Source organism: Martes martes (genome assembly GCF_963455335.1).
Source record: "Martes martes genome assembly, chromosome: 18".
Classification (NCBI taxonomy): Eukaryota; Metazoa; Chordata; class Mammalia; order Carnivora; family Mustelidae; genus Martes; species Martes martes.
In genome coordinates, this window is record NC_137906.1 from 8394944 (window position 1) to 8413191 (window position 18248).

Here is an 18248-nt window from a genome sequence, read left to right on the forward strand (position 1 = left end):
GTTCCTTCCCGCTCTCCTCCGTCTGGGTAGGCCAATGGCAGCAAGTGCCTACAAGTCAGGGAATCCCGGGCCTCCGCAAACTCCTCCCCTTTGACTCCGCCCTCCACGGCCCCTCCCTCCGAGGAAGCGCCGGGCTGGGGCCCAGCAGGTGTGGGGTTAAGCCCGTTCGGGGGCCCCGGGAGCGGCAGCGGCAGCAGCGGCAGCCGCAACTGCACCAGCAGCGGCGGCGGCAGCTCTGGCCCCGGGCCAGCTGGCCGGGAGCCCCAGGAGGCAGGGGGGGCGGAGGAAGGGGAGGAAGAGGGGAAGGAGGAGGAGGAGAGGAGCAGTCAGCAGGCCCGAGGAGGCAGGACTTCCTGGTGTGGGGGTTGTCAACAGCCCGGAGAGAGAAAGGCGGAGAGACCGAAGCGAGAGGCGCTGAGGAGCGGAGAGAGACGCAGCCGTGCCACGCGGGGGAGATCTGGGAGACCCACTCGCCCCAGCCACCCAGGCGGCTCCACCTGGAGGATCCGGGGGGCAGAGCCGCCCCTTCCGCACCGGTCCGGAGACCCTCGGGGCTTCAGAGGCCGCGCAGGGCTCCACCAAGGAGCAGGGGTGCCGTCTTTTCCGGAGAGCAAACTTTTTACGGAGATGCCTTCCGGGGCGAAGTGCGGCCCCCGAAGAGGACCGGACAGCCTCTGATCGCCCACTGCGCCCCCCACGCTGCTGGGGCCAAGAGGCCCCAGGGGAAGGACAGCCCGACGTCTTAGGCGGCCGGGACCCCCGGCCCAGCTCGGTGGCCGAGGCCGAGAGGTAGGGCTCTGGGCTGGGCGGGGCGCCGGGGCAGCGGGGCAGGGCCTGCTCCAGGGATGGGGGAGTTGGGGTGCGGGGGGCCTGGACACCCAGCAGAGGCCTCTGGGCAGCAGCTTCACCCCTGCTCAGCCGAGGCCCTGGAGGCTCCCCCCCCCCCCCCGCCTTTGGGCGACTCGGTCCTGTGAGTTGAATACCAGACAAGAAATGCCCAACTTTGGGTCTGGGCGGCTCCTTCCTACTCTCTGGGACCGCTGGGGTCTCCGAGTCTCTTCCGTCTCTGCTTGTCTCTTTGTCTCTGGGTCTCTGGTGGTTTCCCCTTCCTCCCCCATCCTGCTCCCCAGAGAGGAAGCCCCGGAGGTGGCCTGCCCACTGCTTTCTCACACACACACACACACACTCTCTCTCTCTCTCTTTTTCCAGTTTGCAAACTCAGCTCTGGAGTTGGGCAGCACCAGCGGCAGGAAAAACCTGCCCCTGCCCCCACCTCCCCCCGCCTCCCCTGCCTTGTGCTCCCTTCCCCAACCAGGCACCCCCAGTTCCTGCAAGGCCCTTCTGCCATGTCGGACTCAGATGTCCCCAGGGGCCCTGATGCCCCCGCCATGTGGCCCCCCTGTTCCAGGGGTGCCTGAGCCCTTTCGAGGAGCCCCAGCTGCACCCCCCGCCCACCTTGGCCGAATCCTGAGCCCCAGGGACCATGAGTGGGGGCAAGAAGAAGAGTAGTTTCCAAATCACCAGCGTCACCACGGACTATGAGGGCCCAGGGAGCCCAGGGGCTTCCGAGCCCCCTGCCCTGCCGGCCCCCACCGGGCCCCCACCCCGTCTGCCTAACGGGGAGCCCAACCCCGAGCCAGGGGGCAAGAGTACCCCCCGGAACGGCTCCCCACCGCCTGGGGCCCCCGCCTCCCGTTTCCGGGTGGTAAAGCTGCCCCACGGCCTGGGAGAGCCTTATCGCCGAGGCCGTTGGACGTGTGTGGATGTTTACGAGCGAGACCTGGAGACCCCCGGCTTCAGCCGGCTCTTGGAGGGAGTTCGAGGGGCCTCGGGAGGCACTGGGGGCAGGTCTTTGGATTCCAGGTTGGAGCTGGCCAGCCTGGGCCTTGGTGCCCCGACCCCGCAGCCGGGCCTGTCCCAGGGCCCCACCTCCTGGCTCCGTCCGCCCCCCTCCTCCCCTGGACCTCAAGCCCGTTCCTTCACCGGGGGGCTGGGCCAGCTGGCAGGGCCTGGCAAGGCCAAGGTGGAGACACCCCCGCTGTCAGCCTCCCCACCCCAGCAGCGCCCCCCAGAGCCCAGGACTGGGGAGGGCGCTGGCACGTCCAGGGCTGCCACGCCCCTGCCCTCCCTGAGGGTGGAGGCGGAGGCTGGGGGCTCGGCGTCGGGGACCCCTCCACTGTCCCGATCGAAGGATGGCGCCCTGCGGCTGAGGATGGAGTTGGCTGCTCCAGAGGAGATGGGGCAGGTAAGAGCTGGGTTCTGGGGTTGGGGGAGATACCTGAGGGCGGGGCGGGGGGGGAGGTGCTGGGCCTGACCTCCAGCCTGGGCCTTCCCGCCCCCACCTCCATACCACCCTCTCCCCACTTGATTGACACCTGTCTGTCAGGTCTGGTAGCCCCTCTTTCCTGCCCTCTCCCTGGGAAACCCACCCTACCCCTCACACAGCCTTCTATTCTTTCTGAGGCTCCCCCTGCCCCTACATTCTGCCACTTCTTTCTTTCTCTTTGGCCTTTGTCACCTTTGTCCCCCCCACCCCCATCTCCGTTCACACGTAGCCCAGTGCTGTCCCCCCATCACAGAGACGTGGCCCCCTCCCTTTGGCCCTCACCTTCTGTCTTGGTTTCACAAACCCTTCTGGCTTCTGGCATTGAGGGTGGAGGTCCCAGGTGGGGCTGGGTGCTTAGGTCTCTGGGAAAGGAGCTGCCCAGGTTGGCGGGGAGGGGTCAGCGGGGGGCATTCCACTGAGACTCCCTGGCAGCGCCCTTCCAAAGATGGGGCTCTGCCTTCTCATTAGCCGCCCATGCCAGCCTCATCTGCAGCTTTGCCCCAAGTCAGATGTCTCCAAGGACCTGAGGAATTGGGTGGCTTGGGGGCTTGGTGGTTTGGCCTTTCCACCCCCCCGTTGTCTGTCTCTGGTCCCCGATCTAGGCCTCTCCACCATTGATAACTGGGGGTGGCCACCAGGGAGTGGGAGAGAGGCAGGAAGCAATGCAGAAAGAGTTAAATCCTCTGCTCTTTCTGCTTCCTGTCTCCAAAAGAGGAACAAGTCTGGGCTGGGGGGCAGGATGCCTGGGTCCCTGGGGTGGGCGTGGGCAGCCAGGGATGTGGGGGATAGATGTGTCTGTCCTGAAGGAGAAAATAACACCTTGGACTTCAGGAGGAGAGGCAGGGAGTGTGAGGATGAGAACTTTCCCCCCTTCCTGGCCTTGGGCACAAACCACAGTATAAAAATAACCTGGGACTGGATGTCTGGGCCCTGTCAGGACCGGTCAGGACCGGCTCCCCCCACCCCCTCCTGGCCTCAAGCTCACATCTCTCATGCTGCGCCCCCTACTTTTCGGGAGCTTTCATTCCGTTCCTACCCCAGGGGAGAAGATGCTCTTTCCTTTACTGGTCTCTGTCCCCAGCCTGTTCCAACGCAAGCCCCCTTTGCCCCAGTCTCTCTGTGTCCTTAAGCCCTGCTTGAGCTTCCCTTGGGCCTGCAGACCTCCCTCTCTCCTCAGCACCCCAGACCCCTTGCCTTTCCCCACATCCTGATCCCTCCCTGTGTGCACGCATCTGTGCGGCTGTTTCCTGGCCCTGAGTCTGGCTACCTTCCACACTCCCCTATGTCTCTTCTCTCTCAAGGGAGAGGCTGGGAGGAGGTGGGGGGGAGGGGGGGACACCACCTGGGCCCCCTTCCTCTGCTCTGTCCTTCTAACCACTCTGGACTCTCTGTTCTTGGCTTTTCCGAGAAGCCCGGACCTCCTGGGGCCTCACAGAGGCGGCTTGTTCCTGTGGCCCCCGCCCATTGCAGCCACCCCCAGCGCCTGTTGGGCTGTGTGGGTCCATGCCCAGCCTCCGCCTCCCCCCCAATCCCCCCCCCCCGCCCATATCCGCCACCCAACTGCTCTCTCCCTGCCCCAGGGCCCAGCGCAGGAGCAGAACTTCACCTGAGTCCGAGAAGTTTGAGAGAAGAGGCTAGAATGGATAGAGTGGGGTGGGGGTGGGGGTGGGGGAGGAAAAGTTTCTGAGGATTCATTCATTCTACAAATAGCTGTTGCACAAACCATAAACTCTGTTCTCTGGAGCTTACCTTCCAGCAGCAGGGAGGCAAAAATACTTTAATTTCAGATACTATTCTGTGCTCTTAAGAAAAAAAAAAATAGAACAGTTCAATGGAATTCACTAGTCGAATGATGGGGAAATGGCTCTCTGAGGAAGTGACATTTGAGTCGCTTTATTAAGTCAGGTGACAGAAGGCAGACACCCTCTGACTAGCCTCTGACTGGGGGGGTCCTGGGTCAGCTGGTGGAAGGGTGCTGGGTGCAGACCAGAGCCCCTCTCTGGTACTCTGATTCCGCATGGGCCGTTTTCTGGAAGCTGCTCACCCAGTCCTCAGGATGGGCACTGTTGCCCTTGTCTCTGATACCTGCTTGGTGCCTCCACCAGACCTGGGGGAGAGAAGGCCTTTGGGGCAGGACTCCTGGGCTCTCAGAAGAGAGCGGAGGTATGTGGAGATGGTAAGGTGGCTGGTTTCTTTCTTGCCCTTGACGTGATCGTTCCTACCTCTCTGTCTTCAGGTGCCCCCGCTCGACTCCCGCCCCGGCTCCCCAGCGCTCTACTTGTTCTCTGATGCCAGTCTGGTTCGCAAGTCTCCAGACCCTTTTGGAGCAGCGGCAGCCCAGAGTCTCAGCCTGGCCCGTTCCATGCTGGCCATCAGTGGCCACCTGGACAGCGATGATGATAGGTAGGTGGGCTCTGGGTCCCTACCCAGCCTCTGGGATAGCCGCATGAAACTGCCTGGTGGCTGTCCTTCCCGCAAGTTAAAATTTGGGGAGGACGTCTTCAACAGAGAAAACTGGCCTGGGCACAACCCCTGGGCAGAGTTGATCTGGGACCCACTCCCTCTCTGTGGAGAGAGCTGGGTGGGACTCCCTGGCTTAGGATTGTCAGATCATTGGCTTTTTTTAGAGTTTGAAGGGAGTCATTGTTGTCAAATTCCAGAACTCTTGCAGATTTAGCAATCATTTGGTCAACCCTAAGAATTTACTGGCAGATGCACGGAAGAGGAGAGTAGGGAGTGGGTCTCCTTCCCGTTCGTGCCTCCCTCTCCCTACTGTTGAGGGGACCAGAACTCCTGCCTTCGGAGTGACATCCTTAGGGACCACGTGCATTACTTCAGGATCCTAGGACCTCTAGTACCAAGAAAGTGCGTCCCTGAGGTTCTGTTCCTTGTGCTAGGGAGACCAGGAGGGCCGAGCCCCCCCCCCCCCCCCCCGCGGCCAAGCGGGAGCCGGGAGAGGATGGTTGTGGGATGCCGGGGAGCCCCGGCACAGCAGGATCTGCTGGGGTTTGCCCTTCAGGGGAGAATGACCGTCCAGTTCCGAGGCACGGTGGGCAGAACTTCCTGTGTCGAGGGCCAGGTTTCAACATAGGAATGTCAGCAAGCTGAAAAGGGAGGAACGAAATTGCGAGTCAGATAGGCGGGCTGCTCCCTTCTGGCCGTGGACTGATAGAAGGGCTGGGGAGTCACCACTTTTATTTTGGAGGGAGGAGTGGGACTTCCTGTTTGAGACTTGGGGGAGGGACTTCCTGTTTGGAAGGAACTAGGGGGTGGGGCTTAGCCCTGAGTTTTGTGGGTGATGGGGGCACCTCTTGCAGAAGGGAGTCTCTCCTGCCTGCTTGCCCGCACGGGAGGCGTCCCCACCCCCCCCCCCCAGCCATCCCCTCCGCCCTGGAATGAGGGACTAAGTCTCGCCCTAGGAAGGGGCTTGTGGCCTTGCGGGGAGGCGGCGGCAGAGAGGAAAGGGGAGGGGTGGGGGGTGCCAGTGGGTTGGAGGGCGAGGGCCTGGTGGTGGCTGGTGGAGAATGAGGGACACAGCGGGGCAGGGCAGTGCCGTTTCTGGGCTCCCAGCTCTCAGGAATGTATGAGGTGTGAGGTTGGCCAGGGCCAGGCGAGTCACCTGCCCCCCCCCCACCCCGTTGCTATTCTCAGTGCTTCCCACCCTCACTCCCTCCCACTTGGGAGGTTCCCTGGCACGAGGGCTTCTTATCCCTCCCCACCCCTGTTGATTTCAGAGCCCAGCCTCCCTGCTTCTCCTTAGAGGGCTCAGCCTCCAGGAGCCTTCTCAGCTCTATTCTTTTGGCTCGTCCCCTCCCTCCCTCCCTCTGTCCCACCCCCTCCCCACACCCCAGTCTGACCGGTCAGGCACCCAGCCTCTACTTTATCCTGCTCCACTCCGAGCCTCTGGGGCTCTGGTCTAGCCCGGCCCCTCTCTTGCCCCACCCTGCTGGGCCAGGAGGGTAGGACTGGGTTGGGCCACCCCCTTGGTCCCCTGGAATGAGTGAGGCACGAAGCCCCCACCTCATCTGTCTGGTGTGCCCAGAGCTGGCAGGAGAACAGGGTCTGAGTGGCATGGGGCCTTTCAAGAGGGAAAGTGGGCTGGACAGTTGAGTGCCTGGATCCCAGATGGGAAATTGGGGATGCCTGCCAATCTCAGAGTCTGGGGATGGGAGGACAGAGGGTGCCTGGTGAATGGTAAATGCTCACGTGCTCCTGGGTGGCAGGAACCTTTGTGTCCCCAGCAGGGCCTGGCAGTTGGAACGTACTTGAATAAGTGGATGGATAGACGAGTGGATTGGGGGGTGGGGGTAGATGGCCAGGATGGGGGATCTAGGCATTATATAGGGAATGAATCCCAAGGACCTGGGAAAGGAAAAGTACATTTATCCACTGCCTCCTTGGGGTCGGCTGCTACATTTTATGTCACTGAAGCAGCCCCATGATCCCCACTTCCCAGATGAAGCAGCTAAAACTCAGGAGGAAGGTTTTAGAAACTTACCCAAGGTCACCAAGCTAGTAAGTACCAGGACTGCCTTCAGAGCCTGGGTCTGACCCTGAAGCCGGATTCTCCATTCTTCTCCTGGGATGCCTGTGTCCCAAGAGAAGAGGGGGCAGTCATCTCCAGGAAGCCTTTTCTCTCCTGGACAGGGGCAGGGACAGCTCTCCTAAGCTGGGCAAAAAGCCACCCCCCCCAACACACACACTCTGGCCTGGCCCCACCCCAAGACACCAGAGATCCGGGAGAGAGTAGTACCGTGAGGGCAGCCGGATGCCACTAGGTTGGCCTCCGGCCCATCCCCTGCAGGCTCCTTCGAGCATAGCTAGGGAGTGGGGCTGGCTCTTGTCCCCATGATCAGAACCTTTCCACCTCTCCCAGGTGTCCTGTCCTTTGTCTGATCGCATTTTAAGGCTGTTTCATTTGACCTTCAAAGGGAAGATCAGCCTCTAGAGCTGTCCTTGTCCCAGGACCCAAGAGTCCTCCTGCCGGCCAGAATCCTATGCTGTGCATATCAAGCAGGCCCAATCCCACTCACATTGGAAGTCATTGTTTTGGACACTTAAAAGTCATGATGTTTTCCCAGAAGGTGGCAACAAGTGTCTTGAAGGAGGGGGCGTTTTGTGCTAATGCACACAGTTTTCTTTTGGGCTTGTCGTCTTTAGGGCTGATCCCACCCGGCCAGCTCCAAGCTTCAGGGTCCTGACTTTGCCCGGGAATCCCCACCCAGTGCCTCCTGCTTACTTACTATGAGGCGGGGAAGGCTCTCAAAGGGAGGGTTTGGCTTGCCAGCCAGAGTCCTGGTCCCTTGAAGTGTTCACGTTAGAATGTGACAGTGGAAAGTCCTGTCAAAAACTCTCCAGCACTAGACAAACGGGAGATAGTCATCTATCAGCCAACAAATGTTTATTGTTGTATTATTCCTTTATTTCTGGCAAGTACAAACAACTCACTTGGCATCTCTACCTGAGTGTCCGCCAAGCAAGGCCAGTGTTCCTGTTCCTGTGAATCTTCCCCTTCTGTGTGTGTGTGTGTGTTGCGGGGTGGGTCCTGTGGTCGCCCAGTCTCCACCCAGGTGTCTCAGATCGAAATAGCTTAAAAAACTGCCCTGGCTCTCCAGCTGGCTGGCTCAGCCTCCACTCTTAAATTTGTCCCGTTCCACCTCCCCACCCCCAGCCCGAGGAGCCCCCGTGTCCTTTCCTCACCCTACCCTGTCCCACTCTCTCAGGCCTGGTCACCCCCTTGGTCCTCCACCTGTCAGCGCCTTCTGCACCCAGAGCTTGGACAGGAAATGGAAAATTCCCGGCTCCCTCCTGCTCCCTTCCTGGCTCCAGGGCCGCCTCCAAGGGTCACCTTGAATGGAGTGCTCATTCCCCCCACAGAGAAGCGAGCTGGAGCCGACAATCAGGAGAAAGGGCTTGACAAGGGAGCACAAGAGTGGGGGGTGCTGCGTGTTGAGACCACCCACTCTGAGAGGGACAAAGCTGGGGGCTTCAGGGCAGGAGGGATGCTGCAGCATGGGGAGGCCTGCGTGTAGAGCTGGCCCCAGGGCCGAGGGAGAAGCTGGAGAGGGGTGGGTCGTGAGGCTTAGGATGAGGCAGGAGCCTGAGACCTGCATGGTGACAAGTGGGAGACTTGGGGGGTAGGGCAAGCCAGAAAGCCTCGCGGAGGCCCTTGGCTTCGGAGCATTAGACATGCTTGAGGGATCCCCAGGCTGGCCCTGGGAACCGTTCCGCCGGGCCTGAGACGACCTCTGCTGGCCATTTCACAAACTGCAGCCAGACCTGCTCTCCCCTGTCCTTGCTCCCAAGGATCAGCAGCCCCTGCTCCTGTTCCCGATGTCCCACCTCCAGCCTCCTCTTCCCACCTTTCCTCAAGCCTCTGTTCCCTCCAAGTCCCCAGACTGCAGACCCGAGACCCAGGTTCCGCACCCAGAGCCTGCGCTTGTCTTTCAATGCTGTTTTCGTTGTCCTGGTGACGTTTCCATTTCTCTCCTCCCTGACCGTGGGAGGGGGGGGGAGGAAGACCCTCTCTGGCCAGGCCCCAGGGGTCACCCATGATGTGGGCTTTGCGTCTGGGATCGGGGGGTGGGTTGCTTACAGTCCAAGGGAGATGACAAGTGTGTCGGAAATGCCCGCCATCCCAGCTGAGTGGAGCTGAGAGCTTGAGGGAGGCCAGTATTCGCCCAGAGGGGCGGACGTGGTGAGGTTCCAGTAGGTGTCCCCAGGCCAGGCTGTGCCTCACCCTTCACACCCCTCCCTGACCCAGGCCTCTGGCCCCAGAGCCCCTCCCCTGACCCAGCCCACCAGCTGACTTCCCTCAGCCTGCCCCTTTCCCTCTGCTCTGGGATTGGTGCCAGGGTGAGAAGGGGACACTGGCACTGACTGCGCCTGGGAATTCCCGCCCACCGTGGAGACAGTGGGAGGGGGTCCCCGTGTCCCCGAGGAGCCAATAGCAGCCAGGCTTTGCCCTGGGGGGCGGTGTATATCTTTCAGACAAGCACCCCCTAAGCACTCTCTCCTCTCTGCCTGCCTGGCACCGGCCAGACCCCGCTCTGCCCCGGGGGGCTTTGAGCCCCCCAGGCAGTCCTTCTGATACAGCCCTCTCCCTTTGGAGGGGGCCTAAAGCCCTTTTCCTTGGGGATGGCCCAGCCAGGCATCTCTGTCAAGTCCCTGGTGTCATCTTATGAGACCCGAGTGGTGGGGATGGCTCCAGGGCCTCCCCGGAAAAGAGGCTGTGTCTCCTCTCCTTGCTCCCCTCGGGGAGCATCCCCCATCCGGGGGGCATCTGCACCCCCACCCCACCGGGGCTTGGGGGGGCCTGGGCAGCGACCCTCACCCCGCCGGGGGATGGACAAAACCCTCCTCTCCCTGATTCTCTACTGTCACAGGTACAGGCAGGAGTGTGGGTGGGAGGCTGCAGCGAGTGGGGTTTGTGCAGGAGGCCGGAGCCTGCTCGGAGAAGCACCTGGAAGGCAGCCGGCTGGGGTGTCCAGACACCTATCTTGGCCCCCACTCTCCCTCCTCACCTCTCAACTCCCTGTGTCTCTCCAGTGGCTCCGGAAGCCTGGTTGGCATTGACAACAAGATCGAACAAGCCATGGTAAGAGAAGCCATCTTGGTTCCAGGAGGTTCTGGCTCCTGTCCTGATACCCCACCCCTGCTGTCCTCATTAGGGAGGACTAACTCCTAGCCCCTCAGCGTGCTCCCAGTTGGGTTCCCTCCTGTGTCCACCTCAACTCCTGCTCTCCCTTGGCCCCTGGCCCTGCTCCCATCTCTGCCTTCAGGCCCTGACCTTGTCTCTGTCCAGCATCCTTGTACCCCACAAACCTCCGCGACCCCCCCCCACCCTTTCCCTGCTTTGCTCCTTCTCCAGTGGTCCTTCATCACTTGGGAGCAGGGGCATCTGTCACGCCGAGGCCCTTGAGGCATGGGGCAGGGATAGGGTTGGGGTAGCCTGGGACCCCTGACTGTTTGTCTGTCCCCGGGCCCCCAGGACTTGGTGAAGTCCCACCTCATGTTTGCGGTCCGGGAGGAGGTGGAGGTCCTGAAGGAGCAGATCCGCGACCTGGCCGAGCGGAATGCCGCGTTGGAGCAGGAGAACGGGCTGCTGCGTGCCCTGGCCAGCCCCGAGCAGCTGGCCCAGCTGCCCTCCTCGGGAGTCCCGCGGCTTGGGCCCCCTGCGCCCAACGGGCCCTCCGTCTGAGCCTCCCTTCCCTCACAATGTGCCTTTGGGGGCTCCCACAGCTGCCAGGCCTCGTGCCAGCTGCCTGCCTGCCCCCTCTTCCTATGCAGCTTTAATTAATGCCTCCTGATCCCTGGGGATGGGAGTTGAAGGCTCAGAATTGGCCTGCCCCTCCCCCCCACTCCTCCTCAATCTCCCCCCTGGTGCCCAGGGACTGGGCTGTGGCATCCCCAGGCCTTGGAGGAGAAGGGAGGGCTTCAGGATGGGGTGTTAGATGGAGCCCTCCTCCTCCCTCCCGAGGTGTCCGTGTTCTGGGGCCCCCGGCAGTAGGGGACTGGGGGAGTTGGAGTCTCCCTGGCAAACACCCCATCCCCACCTTGTTCCCTCAAAGTACCCCCTCTCCTCTGCCCAGGGGAGGGAGTGTGGACAGTCTGCAAGTTCTGGGATTCAGGTTGTTATTAAAATAATAATTATAATTAAAAAATCCGAAGAAACTTGAATCTGGAGGTTGGCATCTTGTTGCTTGTGTCCAGATGGGCCCTGCAGTGGCATTTCCACTTGTGGGGGAAAGAATGAGGCTGTGGGCACCCTTGGAGATCTTGTCCAGACTAGGGGGGCATTGAATGTGGCTTAGAGTGGTCAGAAGAGTTGGGGGTGGTGTGCCAAGGGCCCAAAGGGAGTCAGTGGCCTGGGTCCTGGGAAGGGGCAGGCAGGCCAGGCTGGGGGGGGGGGGGCGTCGGCCCACGTGCTGGTGGGGGGGCAGGGAAACAATGAGTCCTTTGGTGATTGTGAAGGATCCACCTCCAGCTTCCCAGTGTGTCCCCTCTGCGGGTTGGATCCCGGTGGCGGCTTGGGGGCGGGGCTGGGGGCCCTGAATGGGCCCCTTGTCTCCGCGCTGGGTGTGGGCCAGGCTCCCCCGGGCACACAGTGCACTCGCCAGGCCTGGCCGGCCTCCGTGGCTTCCACCCTCCTCTGGCTGAGGACCGGCCCTGTGGGTGAGGGGGGCCCCTCCCTGACAGCCTAGGCTGGGCTCCTGCCACAGGCAGCAGAGGCAGGTAGGGAGAAGGACCCCATCTAGTGGGGAAGGGGGGAGCAGCAGCCTCTGTCTCGGAGCAGCTTGGCCCCAGACTAAAGGGGACCCGCGTGGACAGCGGGATACCGGAGGCCGCCCCAGGGTGGACTTTCCACCCTATAGCTCCCTAGATTGATGACCTTGGGCAGGTTTTTTGTGTTTTCTGCATCTCCGCTTCCTCTTGGGTAAAATACCTACCGGAGGGCTGCGGGGGTGATGACGTGACATCATATGTGGGGACTGTCCCGTGAGTACCAGGCGCTCGGCAAATGTTAATTTCCCTTTCCCTGCACCTGCAGGAAGGAGGGCTGAGGGCGCAGGGATTGGCTGGGTGGGTCCTGGAAGGGCCTCGGGGGTTGGGGTCAGGGCCAGGTAGGCTCTCACAATGGGCTAGAACTCTGCCTTCCTCTGAGTTCTCATCCACTTTGACTCCTCTCCCTGTCTCAGGGAGGGGAGGTAGGACTTAGGATGAGTCGTCAGTGAAAGCTTTCCCCCTGGATTCTCTATTTCTTTCTTCTCGGCTGTGCCTGAAGCTCCCAAGAGACCCCTCAGGTGGTGGCCACTGGCCTGCAGCCTGTTCCCCTCCACCCTTGGTATCAAATGCTTGTCCTGCCCCCTACTTGGTGCTCGTGTATTGGGAGAAATGGCTGCGGTAATGAGGTTCTTCCGATGGATTTGGCGAAAGATTACTCGCTGGGTGAGTTTCAGAGAGTCCCCCTTCCTCGTGCCATGCTGGGGTGGGAGGCGCTGGGCCGTGACCTCTAGGTCACAGAAACTCATTTGGGGAGGAGGTGGGGACAGTCGTGGCCCCTTCCCGTCTGTGATCGCCTCTCTGCCAACTGTTGTGCCCTTTTCTCTCTCCTCTCCCTGTCCTGGTTCTTAGGTTTTCTTCTGGAAACACAAAGCTAAGCCCACCGTCTGGGAACACTCTGACTCCCAGAAAAGTGTAGTGAAGGTGGAGAAGACGCCCAAAGTGACTGAGACTCTCAAGTTGGTTGAGCCTTGCGAGGAGGCAAAGGTCTCCAAGACGGAGGAGACCCCCAAGGCAGCTGATGCCTTCACGTTGGTCAAATCAGTGAAATCAGTGATTCAGGCCGAGGCGGAGCAGAAACGTGGGAGCCGATCCCTGCTGCAGCTGCCCCGGACAGCTGTCAAGTCCGTCTCCACGCTCATGGTCTCGGCCCTGCAGAGCGGCTGGCAGATGTGCAGCTGGAAGGTCGGTCGGCACCATATTCCCCTGGTTCTCAGCGGGCCTCCCACCCTGCCTGATCCCCCATGACTCCTTCCCCACTCCAGCCGCTTGGCGGACATTGGTTTTGTGTGCCTGCCAGGCACTGAGGTGGGCAACCGAGGATACAGGGTGAACAAGGTTTACCCCGACTAAGGGAGCTACAGACAAGGTCATGGGCGTTGTTAGTTCAGTGTGTTAGGGGGTGTGACACGGGAGGTCAGGGATCTGTGGGAGCCCAGAGGAGGAGCCTCTCATTCAGACTCGGGGAGTCAAGGAAGGCCTTCCTTAGCCGCAGAAGGGGGTGAAGCTGAGATCTGAAGGTTTGGCCCCATCTTGGGGTGGAGTGGGGGAGGTAGTGACGGGGTGCATTCTGCGAAGACAGAACAGCAGGTGGGCTGGGGTGAGGGTGCTGGCCCAGCATGATGGGTTTGGGCAGTCCCGGGGCCAAGGACCAGCTTGTACAAGGCAGAGTGGTTGGCCATCTGTGGAGTTTGGATTTGACCCTGAGAGCGATGGGAGCCCTTGTAGACATTTGAGCAGAAGAGTGTATCTCAGCTTCTCAGATTTGAATTAACAAAGCTCGCCTGCTCTTATAGGTTGGGGTGTGGCCGCCCTGGAAACATTTTGGTAGTTTCTTTTCTTTGTTTTATTTTGAAGATTTTATTTTTATTTATTTTTTTGAAGATTTTATTTGGGTTTTTTGGTTTGGTTTTTTTTAAAGATTTTATTTATTTATTGGATAGAGATCACAAGTAGGCAGAAAGGCAGGCAGAGAGGAAGGGAAGCAGACTCCTTGCTGAGCAGAGAGCCCGATGCGGGGCTCGATCCCAGGACCCTGAGATCATGACCTGAGCCGAAGGCAGAGGCTTAACCCACTGAACCACCCAGGCACCCCGGATTTTATTTGTTTGTTTATTTGTCAGAGAGAGAGAGAGCACGCACAAGCAGGCAGAATGGCAGGCAGAGGCAGAGAGAGAAGCATCGGGCTCCCCACTGAGCAAGGAGCCCGATGCGGGACTGGATCCCAGGATCCAGGGTTTATGACCTGAGCCGAAGGCAGCGGCTTAACCAACTGAGCCACCCAAGCATCCCTGTTTCTTTTTTGAAGATTGTAAAAATTTGTTTACTTGAAAGCAAGCAAGAGAGAGAGAGAGCACAGAAAGAGAGGGAGAAGCAGACTCCCTGCTGAGCAGAGAGCCCGACACAGGGCTCGATCTCAGGACCCTGACACCATGACCTGAGCGGAAGGCAGACGCTTAAGCAACTGAGCCACGCAGGCACCCCAGTTTGGTAGTTTCTTCTAAAACTAAACCTGCAGTCATCATATGCCAAGCAGTCATACTCTTTGCGTTTATCCTAGATAAAAGAAACTTTATGTTCACACAAAATCTCCACGTGAATGTTCAGAGCAGCTTTATTTCTAAAAGCTGAAACCAACCCAAATGTTCTTCAGTGGGTGAATAGTTAAACTGATGTCTCCATACCACGGAATACTTCTGAGCCATAAAAAGAAACAGATTATTGATGCACCCAACAACTTAGATGAGTCTCAGGAGTTATGCGGAGTGAAAACACCAATCCCCAAAGGTTATATATAGGGACGCCTGGGTGGCTCAGTGGGTTAAGCCTCTGCCATTGGCTCGGGTCATGATCTCAGGGTTCTGGGATCGCGAGCCCCGCATTGGGCTCTCTGCTTGGCAGGGAGCCTACTCTCCCCGCCTCTATATGTACCATATGATTGTATTTACATTCTATACCACTCTTGAAATAACAGAATTATAGAAATGGAGACTTGATGAATGGTTAAGTGGTTGTCAGGGACTAAGGATTGGGGGGTTGGCAGGTAGGTTGGTTGTAAAAGGGCAACATGATGAATTCCTTTTTTTTTTTTTTTTTTTTTAAAGATTTGTTTATTGGGGCGCCTGGGTGGCTCAGTGGGTTAAAGCCTCTGCCTTCGGCTCTGGTCATGATCCCAGGGTCCTGGGATCGAGCCCCGCATTGGGCTCTCTGCTCAGCGGGGAGCCTGCTTCCCCCCCGCCCACCTGCCTCTCTAAAATAAAATCTTTAAAAAAAATAATAAAGATTTGTTTATTTATTTGACAGACAGAGATCATAAGTAGGCAGAGAGGCAGGCAGAGAGAGAGGAGGAAGCAAGCTCCCTGCTAAACAGAGAGCCCAATGTGGGGCTCGATCCCAGGCTGGGATCATGACCTGAGCCTAAGGCAGAGGCTTCACCTACTGAGCCACCCAGGCGCCCCAACATGATGAATTCTTGAGTTGATGGAAATGTTCTGTGGCAGTTGACGACATGAACCTGCGTATGTGAGATAGAATTGGGTAGAATTTAATACACCCACAACTGGGTACAAGCAAAGGGGGAAATGTGGATAAGATCAGCGGATTGTATCAATGTCAGTATCCTGACTGTGATACCGTACTAGAGTTTCGCAAGATTTTACTATTGGGGGAGATGGGGTGAAGAACATAGGAGAACTCTAGTATTTCACAATTTCATAGGACTACAAGTCTCTCAAAGTCAGAAATGTAATTTTAAAAAGGGAAGTGTCTGGATGACTACCAAGCCAACTTATTTGGGCCTTGAATGAGGTATTACAGCACTAATAATAAAGTTCACTTGGCACCCTGTGATGGGTGGGTCAGAAGAGGACAAGAGGAGGGGCGCCTGGGTGGCTCAGTGGGTTAAGCCTCTGCCTTAGGCTCGGGTCGTGATCTCAGGGTCCTGGGATTGGGCCCCGCATCGGGCTCTGCTCGGCGGGGAGCCTGCTTCCCCCACTCTCTCTGCCTGCCTCTCTGCCTACTTGTGATCTCTGTCAGATAAATAAAATCTTTAAAAGGTAAAAAAAGAAAAAAAAAGACAAGAGGAGAGGCAGGGTATTTAAGAGGTAGAATTGTTGTACCATCTGGTTGATTGGATGACAGCGAAGGGGGAGGGAGAGACAGAAGTCAGCAGGCTGGAGGCAGTCACTGGCACAGAGAATGAAGGAGCAAGAGCAGACTTGGGGGAACAAGTGATGAGTTGAGGGACATTTGCATGGAGATATCTAGAAGGCAGTGGGATATACAGGCCTGGAGGTGAGGAGGGGGCTCTGGACTGGAGTTGGACGTTGGGGGCCGTTCTGTCCTTTTTTTTTTTTTTTTAAGATTGATTTATTTGAGAGAGAGATAAGCCGGGGTGCAGGGCGGAGGGAGAGAGACAAACCGACTCCCTGCTAAGCAGGGAGCCCCACACGGAGCTTGATCTCAGAACCGTGGGATCATGACCTGAGCTGAAGGCTTAACAGACTGAGCCACCCAAGTGCCCCAACCCGCCTTTCATTTTAACACAGTCTCCACGCAGCCCTAGTGAGGACTCAAAGATGGGTGAGACATGGTGTCTGTCTTTCAGGAGCTCGAATTCTAGTGTTGAAAACAAACAGGTCTGCAGAACAAAGAGCGTATGACATGCCAGATTTTGAGGGAAACCCAAGGGTAGAGACAAAGAACACCTAATGCAGCCTGGGAAGGCTTCCTGGAGGAGGCGGTGCCTGAGCTAGGCCTGATGGGAGGAGGTAGCACTAGACAAGCCTTTGCTGTTCATCACCAGCGATTTCTCCCTAGACCAAGCTATTGACATGTGCACATCTCTCTTTCTCTCGTAGTCCTCTGTGAGCTCTACCTCCATTTCCTCCCAGATGAGGTCTGGGTCCGCTCTGGAGACGCCGGAGGCTGAGATGCTGCGGGAAGTCTACCTGGTGCTGTGGGCCATCCGGAAACAGCTGCGACAGCTGGCCCGCAGGCAGGAGAGACGGAGGCGGCGCCACATCCGGGCCCACGGTGGCCCCCAACCTGAGGCAGTTCAGGGCCTGAAACAGGATGCCCGGAGTCCCCTCTAGGGGGGGACCCCACATTCTCCAAAAAGCCCCCACCTCACTGTTAGGTAAGGTTGATAGGAGAGGTTAGGGCAGCAGGCCGGGAGTTGTGGGTGAGGAGAAGTTTTCATACTGTCACCTCTCATCGGGAGCCCGAGTCCAGGCCTGAGGTCCCACTTACTCCCCTTCATTCCGTTTATTCAATTTGTAAAAAGAAAAAAAAAAGTTATCAAAATGTTGGGAAATAAATATCAAATATTTCTGAGTAAATGTAGAGTGTGTTTGTGGATGGCCAGAGGCAATGAGGGGAACTCAGAAGGGGTGGGCGGGGCTCCTTAGGGGCTGGCCCAAATATGTGTGGGAGTAACTTGGGAGTTTGGGCCAGGGGTGGGGGGGTGGGGTTGGATCCCCGTGTCCAGGCCCTGGGCCCAAACCCACTTCCAGGGGGCTGATTGCCTTTGGCAGCTCTGCCAGGCCAGCAACTCCTGGCACCTGTCGCAGCAGCATCCCTTTACTGAAGGTATGTGGCGTCCACCAGGTCCTGAGCCTAAGGCTCTCCCTGGCAATCCTACCAAGACAGGTGTTTTGCACAGGTTGAGGGACCTGCCCAGGGCCCTGGAGCGGCAAGACCTGCTGGAAACTGCCCGCTCCGGCAGCCAGCCCCCTGCCCCGGCCCCTCTGGCGCTCTGGGGCTCCCCCATAGCGAGGTCAGTGGGTCTGAAGACGCGGCAGCAGCCGGACACTCATCGGTGCGGAAGGCTCGCAGGCCCTACTGGCCGCACCCCCGCCGAGAGCGGCCGAGAGCGGCCGAAAACTACAACTCCCAGGATTCCGGGAGGCGCCCGCGGCGGGGACGGGGGACCGGGGAGGTCGGGGGCGGGGCAGCGGCAGCGCGTTTGCGCCCGAGGGCCGAGAGTCGTGCTGCCGGTGAGGGTGTCAGCCTGGCTCCCGGGGATTGGGGAGCGGGGCGGGACGGGGTGGGGACGGGGAGGGGAGGTGCTCGGCGGGAGGCCGTGGCGTTTTGGAGGCGGCTGGGGGGCGGGAGGCAACACAGGAGAGGTGGTGGAGCCGCAGGTCCCCACTCGGACTTAGTCTGCCCTCTTGCCCGGCCACACGAAGGCGCAGAGGTGGCTCCCCAAGGAAAAGCAGGGATATTTCACAAAGACTGCCAAATTAGGGTGTTCTCAGAGCTTGGGGGGTGCGGCGGGGAAGGTGGAAGGGATGCCCGCAGAGGCCCCGGAGAGGGGGGAGCGGGGGAGGAGGAGGGAGGGTGCGGCTGGCTGTGCTCCTGGGTCTTGCTCGCGGAGTTAGTGTGAGTAGCAGGCAGGTGGGGGGCGTGAGCAAAGCTGGGGTAGTGAGGAGCAAAGGGGACGGATTGGTGGGAGCACCCAATTCCCAAGAAAAGTCAGCAGATGCTCTCCTCCCCCCAGGACCCCCTCCCCACCCTCTGCTCTGGAAGAGTTGGGCCCCCTTGCTGGGCATCCGGGTTGCCTTTCCAAAAGTCTGGAAACTGCCCCAGGCTGCCCAACCCTGTAGCTCTGCTACCCTGAGCCTATGAGCTGCCCACCGCA

General features: G+C 59.2%; 2 protein-coding genes across 2 annotated transcripts; both read left to right on the forward strand.

Annotated features, from left to right (window-relative positions):
• Window positions 1–373: 373 nt before the first annotated feature.
• On the forward strand, window positions 374–11010 carry LOC308359247 (TSC22 domain family protein 4). The gene is made up of 5 exons (XM_080830125.1): window positions 374–789; window positions 1210–2245; window positions 4563–4729; window positions 9875–9923; window positions 10317–11010. The coding sequence occupies exons 2-5, from the start codon at window positions 1484–1486 to the stop codon at window positions 10524–10526; spliced, it is 1188 nt and encodes a 395-aa protein (XP_080686251.1). The 5' UTR covers window positions 374–789; window positions 1210–1483; the 3' UTR covers window positions 10527–11010.
• On the forward strand, window positions 10835–16944 carry SPACDR (sperm acrosome developmental regulator). Its single transcript, XM_080830126.1, has 3 exons — window positions 10835–12274; window positions 12461–12793; window positions 16468–16944. Exons 1-3 carry the CDS (start codon window positions 12221–12223, stop codon window positions 16699–16701), a joined length of 621 nt encoding a protein of 206 aa, XP_080686252.1. The 5' UTR covers window positions 10835–12220; the 3' UTR covers window positions 16702–16944.
• The last annotated feature ends 1304 nt before the right edge of the window (window positions 16945–18248 follow it).

Coding starts and splice junctions, on each gene's coding strand:
- LOC308359247 (XM_080830125.1), top strand. CDS start 1,484: ATGAGTGGGGGCAAGAAGAAGAGTAGTTTCCAAATCACCAGCGTCACC. Junction 2,246..4,562: donor CTCCAGAGGAGATGGGGCAG/GTAAGAGCTGGG, acceptor CTCTGTCTTCAG/GTGCCCCCGCTCGACTCCCG. Junction 9,924..10,316: donor ACAAGATCGAACAAGCCATG/GTAAGAGAAGCC, acceptor CCGGGCCCCCAG/GACTTGGTGAAGTCCCACCT.
- SPACDR (XM_080830126.1), top strand. CDS start 12,221: ATGGCTGCGGTAATGAGGTTCTTCCGATGGATTTGGCGAAAGATTACT. Junction 12,275..12,460: donor GGCGAAAGATTACTCGCTGG/GTGAGTTTCAGA, acceptor CCTGGTTCTTAG/GTTTTCTTCTGGAAACACAA. Junction 12,794..16,467: donor GGCAGATGTGCAGCTGGAAG/GTCGGTCGGCAC, acceptor TTTCTCTCGTAG/TCCTCTGTGAGCTCTACCTC.